This window comes from Nothobranchius furzeri, chromosome 1 (assembly GCF_043380555.1).
Source record: "Nothobranchius furzeri strain GRZ-AD chromosome 1, NfurGRZ-RIMD1, whole genome shotgun sequence".
Classification (NCBI taxonomy): Eukaryota; Metazoa; Chordata; class Actinopteri; order Cyprinodontiformes; family Nothobranchiidae; genus Nothobranchius; species Nothobranchius furzeri.
The window spans coordinates 72097718-72112294 of NC_091741.1; the positions used below are offsets into that span (position 1 = coordinate 72097718).

The 14577-nt window shown below is 39.4% G+C and overlaps 1 protein-coding gene across 1 annotated transcript in view; it reads right to left on the reverse strand.

Moving 5' to 3' along the window:
- Positions 1 to 7684: 7684 nt before the first annotated feature.
- Positions 7685 to 14577, reverse strand: part of fat4 (FAT atypical cadherin 4) — a 145240-nt gene continuing 138347 nt past the window's right edge. Inside the window, exons 16-17 of the mRNA XM_054739360.2 lie at positions 13482 to 13743; positions 7685 to 10158 (exon numbers count right to left, since the gene is read on the reverse strand). Coding sequence (XP_054595335.2) covers positions 8255 to 10158; positions 13482 to 13743 — 2166 coding nt within the window. The 3' untranslated portion in view covers positions 7685 to 8254. The remainder of the gene's footprint in view (positions 10159 to 13481; positions 13744 to 14577) is intronic.

Genomic DNA, 14577 nt, shown 5'->3' on the forward strand with positions numbered 1-14577 from the left:
TTGTCTAAATGTGAGGTGAGGTATAACTGTACTATACGACAAAACAACAGCTTGGTTTCTTTTTTGCTGGTCTGCTGATGGTTTTTGTGCCTGTGGTTTGGACTGAGAAACAGCAACCTCCCTCAGTTCATTACGGGTGTTTGTTTTGCTCTTTAGAAATCTTGGCAGAAAAGCAAGTATTGTTTTCGGTTCTCTGTAAGTGTCTCCTTAATTCAGCACAGTGAGAGAAATGATGGCATCCTGACCTAACCTGAACCACACGCAGCTCTTTTTAAAACAAAAGTTATAAAAAACAACAAAGTTCTCATGAAGTGGAAAAAAAATCTAGTTTCCACTCCAGATGCCATTGAAGTTGGAGATATGCTATAAAATAATTCAGTTTCTCATCAGTGTATAGTTGATAGCAGCAATAATTGTGCATCATTAGACTTCATCAGCATTCATTGACCTTTTTGAAATTCAACTGCAGTTGAAGTGTTGAGGGCAGCTGCTGTTGGTGGCTAGAGGAGCCCTAAACATGTACACAGCCAGTCCACCCACAGACGTAGCCAGATGCGAACATCTGTGTGTGTATTTGTTATTTACAAGTGCAGAGGTCTTACGCCTACCTGTGGGTTTTGCTTGTTGATCCTGCAACATCTTGCAGTTAGTAAACCACAGAACATGATCCTGAATTTGTGGTTCCATTGTTGTTGATCTGTGTCAAAATAAAAACATCAAGTCAAAGAATTTCAGTCTGTGGGCTGAATCACATCAAATTGTCTATTTATTTAGTCCCTCCAGGATTTCGTGGCAGGTTTTTGTGACTGTTGCAGACTCAAAAGCCTGATTTTGAGACAGCTTTTGTGAAAAGTTGCAACAGAAGTTGCAGCGTTTTTATTTGTGATTTCCGTTTTAAATGTGTCCCTAAATGAGTTGAAAATTGTTTTAAAAATCCATTAAACATGTCAAATTATAAAAACTTTTTATTGTAATAAATGTGCAGATACCAATACTAATACCAGTATCGGTATCAGTAAAAGTTAACCGATACCAATGCAGTTGCTTGAAAATGGCTTCACTGTAACTTGTCATTTCTGTTCACCTAATATTTTAGTTTTGTGATGATTTCCATTCATATATTTTACTTTTTATCTACCTCACAGTCTTTTCCTGTTGAAAGCAGAGAAGAAAATAAAATCTGTATTCCAAATCATTGCATTTTTTTGTGTGGTGGAAGTATCGGTATCGGTAATCGGCATCGGCGAGTACCCAGATCCAAGTATCGGTATCGTATCGGTTTTGAAAAAAGTGGTATCGGTGCATCCCTAGTAATAAGTGCACTGGAAAAACGCTTGACCATTCAGCAAAATGCTCTTAATGCTTTACTTTTTCCTTCAAGGATCTTCTCATTGCTGGGTGGTCACTTTTAAAACGTGGAGTATTAACTGATGTGCAAGTTGTCACCCAATCTTCACAAATCTATGGAGGAAGAGGTAGAAACAAAAGCTGTTTCAAATTAAAATGCTGGTGTTATTAATTTTATAATAACAGCAACATAGAAAAAATGCTTGTTTTACAAATTTTTTTAAAAGTTTGATAATATAAAATTTCTCTTACTTTTAATCTTTTCTATAGTCTGTACCATGGCTTTTATGCTATGTGTGTGCATCTTATTTTAACATTTTAACACTTCACCACTTACTAATAGTTTGGACACGCACACGCATGTTTATTTTCTGTCAAGTAGTCCAGGATAAATTAAAACAAAGTATTGAATAACAATTGCATTTACCTTACCTTAATTCTTTCAGTACTTGCAACAGATCTGGATGTTAAAGATTTATTTCGCGTGTTCCCGTGTTTCTGAGAGTCTCTGTTGGTGTTTTGCTGTGGGAAAATGTTTGTCCATCGATGACATCCATTTGTGTTCAACAACAGTATTGCATGGTGTACAAAATATTTTACCGCCATTTTCATGTAGAGAGCAGTGTAGAGCACGGTCTTTTGCACAAAATTTTGTGTGCAAATGCGACATATTTCGTTCTCACAAACAAACAAGAAGTGTGCATTATGACGTCATATTTAGACTGTTTATTTTGTATAGTAAGAGTCCACATCTTCAAGGGAAACAAGAAAAGGGAACTCACAGGAATTATAATTTTATTTCATGAATAAATATGTATAGATTATTTATAATCTTGTGTTTTTTTTTATCAAGACTTAGAACATACTTTTTTCAGGCTTTTAACCACTGACTGCCATTTAATAGTGTTGTTTCAATGTCTTTATTTTTTAGGTTGTCTTTTCATTGGTCCCTTATTTTAACATGATGATTTGCTGTCTTTGTGCTTTTATGATTGTTGTGGCAGCTTTGAATTGTCTGAAAAGTGTTCTACAAACAAAATGATGATGATGATGATGATGATGATGATGATGGTGGTCACGTGACAAATAGGGGTTACTGTAACTGAGCCAAAAAATGCATTTTTTTGGTTTAAAACTAAAGCTGATCACCAAGAATATGTTGCTTTCTCATATCAATCTAGTTCCCTTTACACAAACACCCACTCGCTACGTTTTCTTTTTTCCAGAGGTGTTTATAAAGGCATGTTGTGTCTTATTTTTACAAAGTGTTATGAATGAAATAAACACTCCCACTGATGCTAAATGATCATATTTATATTATGATGTACAGTCGATTGAAACATTTAGATCATTCAATAATTTCATGACTTGTCCACACAAAATTCTACCTGTTCCCATTCACTTACATTGTTTATGCTAAGCTAAAGCTAACAAAATAGAGAATGACTGAGCTGGTAACAAACTGCTTTTCCAGACTTATTTAACTCTGGGAAACATGGCAACAGACTGAATTTCACTTGAGGGAGGAATACCCCTAAAGATGACATTTTCACAATCTGACACTTTCCGTATGAAACAAACAGTTTCAATAATTTATGATTTTGAAGATGGATATTTTCTAATACCTTCTAAATATATAAAAGATGTGAAGAAGTTGAGTGAATTTTTCATGATTTTCATTTGTTTTTCCTTGGTTTTATTCTTCCTGCATCATCTCTTGACACACCTGTTGTCATTCACTAATGAGCACACCTGTTTGTCATTAGCTATCAGCTTTTGAACACCATTTAATCCTTGATGTTCTTTGTTGTGTCTTGATTGTAATTCTGACATGTTCACTGTTGGACATTTCTGTTATTTTTTTCAATGTAATTTTAAATGCCATAACTTTTCTCTTTGAATTACTGATCAGGGTGATGTTAACCTGGATCTGGTCTGATTTCCAGTAGTATGCACTGCACACTGCTGAGATATTCAAAGACATTAATTCAAACAAATAATTTGAGCACTACGATGGATTATCCCTTGAATTTGGGGCTTAAAACAAATTGCCAACTTGTGTCCCTTCAAACAAATGGCTAAAATGACTGACAGGGAAACTAAATTTAGCTTTTTTCTAGGTTTAAACTTTAAAATAAAGATATGAAAGATAGCTGTAGAATCTCACTGTGTCAAAGTACAGCCACACAAACAAGGACACAGTGATTTCACCATCACTTAAGTCAGCAGTATCCCTCAAATCAAAGAACAAAATGTTTTTGCTGAGAGAGCGGTCTCACACACTGGATCTGAAACAGATGTGTCGTCACTGCAGAACTTCTCAGAGAGATTTCTCATGGCAGCAAGGTCCATCTTACAAAGGTCTGGTGCTGACCAGAATTTCCAAACCTGAGTTGAACTGCAATTTTCCACAGAGCTAAAAATCAGTTTTTCCAGAGTTGGGACCGTGATCACTGATCTCACACAGAGGTACACACATTTATCTTTCCCTTTGATCTTTTGAAGCTCTTTGCAGAAGCTTTCATGTTGCTGAGAAGCATTATCTGGCTATGGTACACACGGCATTAAAAAGCACTTATCACAAGGAAATCGCAGCTTTCATGCAGATGTGATACAGAGACGTCTCCTGAGACTGGGTGATAATTTGTAATGTTGTTTCACATATTAAAAAAATCCGTCTGAGGACGAAGCAATCATCTATCGCATGAGATCCAGAACCAAACAAGGATGCTGTCAGTGATGGGTGGAAGCTGAGATGTCTGGGGCTGGGGAGGTAGGGGGTGGAGGCGTGAATCCTGCAACACCTGACCCCTGTCTGGGTGATGTCAGTGAATTTATACAGTATCTGATGTGTTGTGTCATATTTACATTTAACAAGGCTCTGTGAGCTTAGCGCCACACAAACAAAGTATCATTAAAACAATTAGAGAAATTATTAAAGTGACATTTGACAATTCTGAAGTTTCTTGAATGGTCTCAGTTTGGAGAAATAGATTACATACAAATGGACATGTGAGCTGACAGCTAGTCATGTTTAAAAAAAATGTAAAAAGTTTGAAGACAACCAGAAAGGATCAGTTTAGAAATACTAGTGTCCAGCTCCTCCCGCTCTGCCCCTGTACGTCCCCTCAGTTCCTGAATTAGACACAGATTTAGGCCCTGTCCACACGTAGCCGGGGATCTGCCAAAACGTAGATATTTTTCTACATTTTGGCCTGTCATCCACACGAAAACGGAGATTTTTTTTTCACACGAAAACGGATCTTTTTAAAAACTCCGGCCAAAGTGAAGATCTGCGTTTTCTCCATTTTGGGTGTCTGCGTGTGGACGGACAAAACCGGAGTTTTAAGGTTCACAACGTCACTTTCCGCGACACAAAAATGCTGACATCACGTGTGCGACCTGTGTTTACACTAGCCGACAGCATGGATGCCCTCAGAGCTGCGCTCGCTTTATCAATTGTCCAAGCGCTTTTTGCTTGTTTGTGTTTGCAAGCGGAATTACTGCTCCTCGCGGAAGACCACAGACGAAGGACGAGGTTAAGAACGGGGCAAGTACTGCCGCCTACAGGTCTGGCATGTCCTTAACAACGTATTTATCCGGGTACGTGTGGACAGAGTATTTTATTTAAACGAGGTGGTGCGGATGCAAGTTTCGGAGGGGCGGATATTCGTTTTTAAAAAAAGCCGGCTACGTGTGGACTAGGCCTTAGATACTATCTGGACTTGATGATCACACACTATCAACTGTGACATCAGGGAACTGAAGGGGACTTTTGGATCCAGTAACAAACGAACTTTTGATTAGGAGCTAATGAAGCTGAACAGACACTAAAGCTCAAATTAATCACTGTTTTTAATCGAGTTTTGGCATGTTTTGTTGTTGTTGTTGTCGGAGGGAAAACGTATTCTTTGAAAAAAGCGAAGAAAATAAAACTCTAATCATAATGGCAATTGTTCCAATGAGAATGAAGTATTGATGACACTTGCAAAGTCAGATGAAAAAAGGTCCTCTGTGGGAAACTTGATTCAGTTTTTTTCATACCTTCATTCAGGATGAATAAGTTAATGTGCAGCCCTGCAAACTGCATCTCTCCTGACGTTCCTAAATGGGAACTCTAATTCCGTGTTTTCCTGCTGTGTTTCTGTGTCATTACTTACACAAATAGCTTACTGTTTAGTGAAATAACATGTGCTGGATGATCGTCAGGGCAGTGCCACATGGTGGAACGTGCAGTGTTTGCTCTTACGGATATATGTTGCAATTAATCCTTGAACACATAATAACGTCTCCTACGATCTGGTGAACTCAAGCCGCCATCTGGAAAATATCCAGTAGCAGCATTAATGGAAAAAGAAAAGGGGAAATGGGGGAGCACCTCTTAGATGATCCCAAACACACACCCAAAAAATCAGACAAATTCATGTCAGCCCTCATGAACTGTCTGCACACGGTGCAGAACAATGTGCCCTTTGTGGATACAAACTTCTCCCGTGCACTAACAGAGAGGAGGTGGGGGGCTGACTGATTTCTTTTGAATCTCACCATGTCACGCCAGAGAAGAAGCTGTGAAGTTTATTTGAATTTGTCTCCTATTGACTGACCCTTACCTCCCACCTAGTCCCTTGTTATCTTTGTGTTATTTTCTCAGCATCACAGTGACTTCGATCTGCAGGACGCTCGTCCAGATTCACGCTAATGCTCTTTGGTTGGTCTTTATTCCAGCCCTTAATGATAGAGATAAACATGTTGCATGCACAATATCTGAGAATCAAAGCAAACTTTTTATTTTCATTTTTTCAGTAAACCGGATGTAAATTATTGTTGAAAGCATTTGTGGACTCTGCATTGTGCAGCTAACCTGATGTTTGGTTTGGCTTTGAGAAAGCTGGCTCAGTTTCATGTTAGTCCCAAAATACCTTTTTAAAATGGTTTCTTGAGAATCTGCATAATTCAAGATTTCAGATAGGAAATAACTGTTAATAAATTAGGAAAAGATTAAATTATGTATATAGACTAATTCTAGCTATATTCATGCCCTAATACTCTTTAGAGGAATTCATTCTTAAGAGTTTCAAACTATGTGGAGACATGATGTTATGACATTTTAAGTCAACCTTAAAAAAAAAAACTATCTCATGCAACATTGCAAAATTTCACTGAATCTGCTTTCACTTGTAGTACATGTTGAGGATGATTCTTTGCTTGTGCTGTGCGTAACTAAATATCTATAGAAATTACTGATTTAAATCCCCCGTTCACTTGTTTTTCAACACATTGGTCTTTTTTTAGCCAATCTGTGTGGAATAAAGCTCTTGCTCTCCTGTTTCAGGAAGTAGAAGTGTGCTACAGCAGAGAGAAGCAGAAGACCGTAGGATTTGGAGTCTTATTTTCTGATATTTGGACATCTCAGCAAGGCTACAGCTGATGCACTTCATTTGAGGGTATGGCTTTCTAACGTACATGTAAACTAAAATGAAGCCACCCGGTTTATTGCTGTAGCTTGACGTAGATCAACTTGGATGCATATGTAAACACACTCACTGACTCTACTTGCTTTGCAACATTGATGTGTTTCTCCACATATAACACCAGCCTGAAGGTGTTCAGACGTGATGTGGAGTTGCTAATTTAAAAAAAGAGAACAATTAAAACATTGCTTCTCAGTGAACTTGGCCTTTAAAGACATTTGTATATTGATTAGTTTAAACAGCTGTGTTTGCCACCTTGACTGTGGTTGACTCCAAATGTTAAAAAGGAGTTTCAATAAAATACATCCTTCACCTTTCATCAATTAGCAAGAATGACGAGCTCACCACCGTAAGTTTAAATAAATACTGTTTTTATTCTGTTAATAGCTTTTTACAGGTACAAAGCATACAGCATGTTATAGTTTTATCAAAAGTGGAAAATACTGATGTTACATATGTAACAAATGTAAAAAATAAGTAATCAATCTTACTTTCCCTGAAAGTAAGATCGTACTTTTCAGCATATGAAAATATCCATAAAAACACTGCTTAAGTACTTTAAGTTAATAAACAGTACAAAAATGTAGAAACCATACACATCAAAATAATGAACATGACAAATTACTCCATGATTTCTCATGAAATAAAAGAAACAAATGTACATATATTTTAGTTGGGTTCATGTTTACAGGATCATCACTGTGGTCAGAGAATGTTAATGCAAGATTTATAACAAACACTACCCCTCCCCTAAAATAACAAACAGTAAAACTTATCTCCTCAGACCAGAAAAAGACGGAGAAGATAAAGTGCTCTTCTGTATCGAATCCTCCAATGTCTATAAGGCAGAAGACTCGATTACCTCTCGCTTTGGGAGCCTTTAGCCAGTCTTCGAGAAGTAAGACGGATGGGATCAGATCCTAAGAAGTCTGCAGAATGCAAACCAGTAAAGTTCACATAGTTGTGTCTGTCTAATAAAACCTAGCAGGTTAATTAAAAAGGGCCATTAAAAGACAAATACAGAGTTTTCCTATGCCACTGATATTTTTACCCACTTTCTGATCTCTCAGCTTTAAATGTAGCTTTTTCTACATTGAAGATTAATTTTTGATACTATAGAACAAAAAGCTTTGATGATGAATTGAGGGAGTTTTTAAGGAGACATTTAGTGTTCAGAGATCTGCACTAAATAGGCCTCAAAGAGAATGAATGCACCTTTTTACAAGTTAAACATAGAAAAGACTGGTAAAGCAATCCAAGGTGTCAATGATGAGATCTGACAAGTAACAGGTGTGATTTTTTTTTCTGCCTTACTGCATTGAAAGTCGTCTTATTGAGTATTCACAAAAACAAAGTTCAAAGTTCTTCCAAAATTTACAGTCTTCCTTCGTTAACGGAGAACGTCATTAAATCCTACAACTTTGTAATAAATAGTCTCATACATATTGCTCAGCTTCTCCTTCATTTAGAATGGTCACTGAGCCGTACCCACTGTTCATTTCAATGTCTTTTGCTGCTGAGTTTTCAGGAAGCGAAGCTAAGTCTTTAAACACATCTACATACTGTCCAAACCCGGGGCCCCAGTTCAAAAGATTGTCCCAGTTGAAGCCCCCGGCCTGTTGGCCCAGTTTGTGAGGCAGGGTGTAGTGCTGCTCAGTAGTGGGCATCTGGCCGGGCCCTCCTTCTGCCCGTCGACTCGAGTACCGCCTCTGCTTCAGCCTTCCACCATATTCCTCATCATCAGCATCTGACTCATTGACTTGAGACAGCTTGGGAACTCGGGAGCTGTAGGAGACAGGCTTTTCTCTGTCATACTCCATTTCTGAGCAGGTAAAGGAGTCATGTGAGTCACTTTCTGAGGAGGACTCTGGGGCAGGGATGCCATCGGCAGGGTTGCGCACCCTTGACAGTGGTCTACGGCAATCCTCTTCTGAGCTGGACCGACCATGATCAGCACTGCAGATACTAGGGTTTCGTGGGCGTGGAGTGTTGAGCCGCTCCACCTCCTCAATGGACAGCCCCACTGGAGGTCCCGTCTCCAGGGGGATCTGCTCAACTGGCTGCTTCAACCGACTGCTCGGCCGAGAGACATGGCCATGGCTGGCCATTGTCTGTGGGCTCTTGCTGCGCCTCCCCAGCCGGGTGGCATAGTTGAACATGGGTGGTGGTTGGCACATTTCATTGTGCATATCCATTGGGCTACCTTCCCGTCGAGCCAAGTTTAGTTCTCTGGTGGGAGTGTTTCGATAGAAGGAGGAGGGTTTGGTAAATGGAGCTGGGGAATGTCTGGAGAGAGGATTCGGCGTGGGACAAGCTGAGTGGGAGTGGCTGAGAGGAGTGGACCTTAGTGCCTGTGTGTACTGAGGCTGGTAGGTGTAGCTTGTTGCTCCAAGAGGTAAAGGAGACTGTCTGGCAAAACCCAATGGGCTGTGCCTCTGAATGGAAAACTTGGGTGTGTGACTACGGAACTGCTTGTAGTGTTGGATGATGTCTGCATCTGAAGGTGCGATGCTGCTGGCATTGTCTATGTCATAGTGTTCAATATCTGCTTCTGGTCCATTGCAGGGGGCACAGGGGGCACTGGGGACAGTTTCGTTGTTGTGAGGGATGTCTGTTTCATCATAGATCAGATAAGGGTTCTCTCTCTCAATAATGTCTGGTTTTGGGTTTCCTTCTGGCTGTTTCCGCACGGTCATGTCATCTCCATATGGTGGGATGTTGTCAGGATCATCAAAAGCAACATTCTCACTACCCTTCTTCTTTTTCTTCTTCTTCTTTTCCTTCATTTTCTTGTCTTTAGGTTCTTTTGGCACCTTGGTCTTGTTTCGATCTCTGCAGTGGTTGCACAGGATCAAGCTGAGAACCACCAAGGCAAGGACAGTGGCACAGCTTCCGACAATAGCCGGCACCGCCCATATAGGAAGTACCATGGACTCTGTTGTGGGGCTAGGACTGCAGACAAATCCACCATCACTAGCTGTGTTGCATACAGTACCCTGAGGGCACTGTACACCCAGACAGGCCACCAGGGTCTCACAAGTCTTGCCAGTATAGAGCTCTGAGCAAACACAGGTGAACCCAAAATGTGGATCCGGCACACAACTGCCATGATTCTGACAAGGACTGGAGGCACAGTCACCAGGCGGTACACACTGATATGTGTACCACTGGCTGACACACATCAGGCCATCCCAACAAGGGCTGCTCTCACACAAGTTTGGACCTCTGCAGCCGATCTTGACAGATGAGCTGGTCTTGGTTAGGGTGGCGAGGCTGTGCTCTCCAGTAAAAGGCAGGTTCTCTCCTCTGTACTTCACGTAAGCCAAGCAGCCATCAAAACCTGCAGATACACAAATAAAAAAAATGTTTAGTTAACAAGAAACAGCTTACAGCAGTCTACAAGGACATAACAGAAGCCCAAAGGACAATCATTTCCGATTGGCTGCAGACTGATTGTTTTAAGAAATGTCTTCCAACACTGGATCCTTTCCTCTCTGACAGCAGGAAGAACATTTGCTTAGACGGGTAATAGATTTAAGCTTTGAATCAAAATAATAAAGGTTACAGTTCTTGATGCAGAGCAACCCATAATGTAGGCACTGGAAAAAATGTGCTGCATTCATCAATGGAAACCTTAAAGGAGGACACTTTAAAATATGTTCTAATAGAATCTGTGGTCAGAGCTATTATAGCTTGAAGACATGCATCTGGATTGGATGAATGTCTGTGTCTAATTCAGTCCGTTGCTTTGTGTGTTGCCTAACAGCACTGCCTCACTCATGTAAACAGAATTTTATTGAATTAATCCCGCTGCAGATTAAATCCATTTGTGTCTTTTCGTTAACTTAGGCGAAGCAAGCACACAACAGAACACAAACGTTCCGACGCACACTGAGGTAAAGGCTGGTTAGCAGGCAGGCTGCCACGGGTCTGCGTGCTGAGAATATGTTTGTTTTGAAACGGTCCCTTTGTAAAAGAGCTCAACAAATCATTCAAATGGCTCATTTTTACCATATTAGTACATAGTATAAGCCCTGTTTTTTCCCTCCCTTGAAATCCTAAAATTTACTGTGCTGCATTACCTCCTCCTGGAAAGCCTCTCGTTCACCTTTTCCAAAACTTAAACTCAAGGACATCTGATCTGTGATTTAAGACCCAGCTAGGAGGAGAGGCGATGGAAAAAAGTAGAAAAAAAAATCCTAAAAGCATTCCAAGATAAAGTCGAATTCAACTAATATTGGTTATTTTGTTTATGAATGATTATTTAATTCAAAAACCTTTTAATCAACTTATGTTTAATTTATAGCTTATGAATCTCAGCAGCTTCAGAGAAAATATGAGAGCAGTTTGATAGAGTCTCGGAGAGTCACTTAGTAAATATATTCAACAGTTCAGGAAATAAACTATTAATCCATCTGAGAAAAAACGTCTGTAGTGAGTTTTAAAGGCTCTGCAGGCTCACGAGAGCTGTGTTTAACACAACCCACACTTTAAAATGCAGAATAAGCTCTGCAGTAGTAATTTACTGAAGCAATATGCACTTTTTACACAATCTGAGCATAAATAAATATAATTTAGCTTCACACAAAAGCAAAACTGCAGCTTTGATATAAACCAATATTTTCTTGATTTTGGTTTTCAAAACAAACATAATTACACATTCAAAAAAATACATGACAGTATGTAAAAAAGGAATCAGCATTTGAGAAGAAATAAATGGATTTTTAGAGGCAATACAGTAACTTTAACTTTAATTAAAATACAATTATGAAATTATCTTCAACAAAAATGTTTTTATAACTGGGGAAGCATTTGACATGCCATTTTAATCATTAGGACATCTATTTTCATGTCTCTTTCTTGAAGAGAAAAGCTGTTTTTTAAAGAGCTTTTTGACATCTAAATCATACGTCTTTTATATTTTTATGTGAGATGCTAGCTGTGCTTTTTTTATTTTTTGCTCAGCTATTGTCTGTTTTAACGATCATTTTGCATTTGTTTTGACAGGATGAAGTGCATTTTTATCCCCACTGCAATTTAAACACGAGTGGGAAAAACAGTAAACTGAACTTGAACTTCAAACTGTCTGAGATGTATTCTAATGAAAACATCTGTGGCGGGATATCATTTCTTAATCTTCATGCTCTTGAATGTATCCTGCAGCTCATGAATGAAACATCTGATCTGTCCTTCAACCAGGAAACCTTAAATGCACGATGTTAGTGAAGACCCTGTTTTAGGATTTAGGATTTGTTTGGTGGTTTTGTTTTTCTGCTCTGAAACAATCTGAGAAATGTGACGGACCAAAATCACAAAGCCCCTGGCCAAGATTTACTGTTTCCAGACATCTGAGTAGTTTGAACCAAGACAACTTTTGGCTAAAACGGAAGAAGACCAGGAAAGTGGGGAAGATAAGCTGATGGGCTGGGGGATCAGATGAAGATGTGATGTGAATATATGAATGCTGTTGTGTTTATTAAAGGCTGAGCTTTCCATAGAGCAGTCTACTCCCTCTGCTTCATTTCATGCCAGAGACTTAAAGAAAGACCGTCTTTTGTTGCAATATCAGAAGATCTCACATGATTAATAAGTTATCAAAGTGTGTGGATGACTCACATCTAAAAACAAGTCAAACTGTAGCTCAAGATCTGTTTAATTTTTCTGGTTTTTGCCATGATGGTGTTTGCAAATGTTGATCAGCTGCAGCGGACATTGTGAAATTTGTGGGATATTTCTTTGGTATGTTCTTGCTGTGTTTAGTTTCAAACTGCATTTTTGGTTCTTTTTAAGGCCTAGTCCACACGTAGCCAGGTTTTTTTAAACGAATATCCGCCCCTCTAAAAACTTGCATCCACACCACCTGGTTTTAAAAAAAACTCTGTCCACACGTACCCGGATAAATACGTTGTTAAGGACATGCCAGACCTGTAGGGGGCAGTACTTCCCCCGTTCTTAACCTCGTCCTTCGTCTGTGGTCTTCTGCAAGGAGCAGTAATTCCGCTTGCAGAAACAAACAAGCAAAAAGCGCTTGGACAATTGATAAAGCGAGCGCAGCTCTGAGGGCATCCATGCTGTCGGCTAGTGTAAACACAGGTCGCACACGTGATGTCAGCATTTTATTTGTCGCGGAAAGTGACGTTGCGGACCTTAAAACTCCGGTTTTTGTCCGTCCACACGCAGACACCCAAAACGGAGAAAACGCAGATCTTCACTTTGGCCGGAGGTTTTAAAAAGATCCGTTTTCGTGTGAAAAAACTCAGTTTTCGTGTGGATGACAGGCCAAAATGTAGAAAAATATCTATGTTTTGGCAGATCTCCGGCTACGTGTGGACAGGGTCTGAAACGCAGAAAAGGTTTCATTTCTACCTTGCTAACAGTTTCGTTTACCGGCTGTAAACTTCCTCAGAGCTGACGCTAAATGGAGAAGGAAGTGACGCAACCATCAGCGTCAGCTCTGAGGAAGTTTACAGCCGGTAAACGAAACTGCCAGCAAGGTAGAAATGAAACCTTTTCTGTGTTTTAAAAAAGAACCAAAAATGCAGTTTGTGAGATACTTGCCAACGCACGCACGTGTGCACACACTGCCTCGCACACACACACCAGTCTCTTATGGGCTAAAATAACACACTCTAGGTAAAAAATAAAAAGACGGGAGAACTTTACCTGCTCCAGTTTTTAGCTGAGCAGGTCCAGGAGGAATCCCTCCCAACGAAAAGGTCAGAACACTGAGACCTCCGAAGTCCTGTGTCACGTGCTGGATGACTCTGGGATGGCTGCTGTCCACCTGAAGCAAAGTGGACGAGCCGTTTTTGATCAGCAGGAGTGTGTGCCACTGGCCATCAGAAATGACAACATCTCCCAAGGTCCTCTCCACCTTCCCACCGACGCCGGCGTCGGAGATGTAGTGGACGTTACCGTTCCTCAGCTAAGAAAAAACACACACATGGAAGTTTGGTTAAATACTCGAGGGTTGTTCACTGAATTAAAGGTCAACTTTAGATGTGTATCAGTGTTTTTCACCAGATATTGTATGGTTCACGGCATCAGTTATTACCAAAACACATTTGACCAAAGGCCTGAGCTCTGGTGATGCATTGGGCAATGAAGGAAGCATAAGTTTAGGATATTTATTTTAGTTTTTTAAATTTTCCAATTTCAAGAATAGAAATATTGTGATTAAAGTTGAAATGTTAGATGAGAGAAAAAAAATTCTACATTCCTATTTCCAGAATAAATGTTCAAAATAACCAGTTGTAGATTGTTGCAAAAGCAAAGAATTACCAGACTTGTAAAACTGCAGAGTACTGAAAAAGATTCCTGCAACAACAAACTGCAATAGTGGTGCATTGATGCTCCAATTTTAGCGTCTAACCAGTTTGTTTGATTAAATTTGTTTGATGAAATTTGCTATTTAAAATGTAGTTTGCTGAAGTTGAAATTAAGTTGTATAAATTAAATAAAAATTATTGGACAGTTTTCTTCCCTATTGTCAATGAAAACCAATTTATTTGGTCAACTAATGAAAAAAACGTAGCCTGGGCTACACAACAAACAATAATTTTATCACATTCATAGTTTATCAGTGTGTTGAGTTATTTGTATGAACACATTCTTGTTTGACTTGAAACATTTTTGAAGACTATCGTTGTGAATTTTAGTGAAGTTTGGATGAAGTTCAAATGCTCCTGCCAAAAACTTTCTTACTAAAACAGTTTGTTTACTAAAGAGCCAATTAGGAGCCAATTAACAACTGGCACAA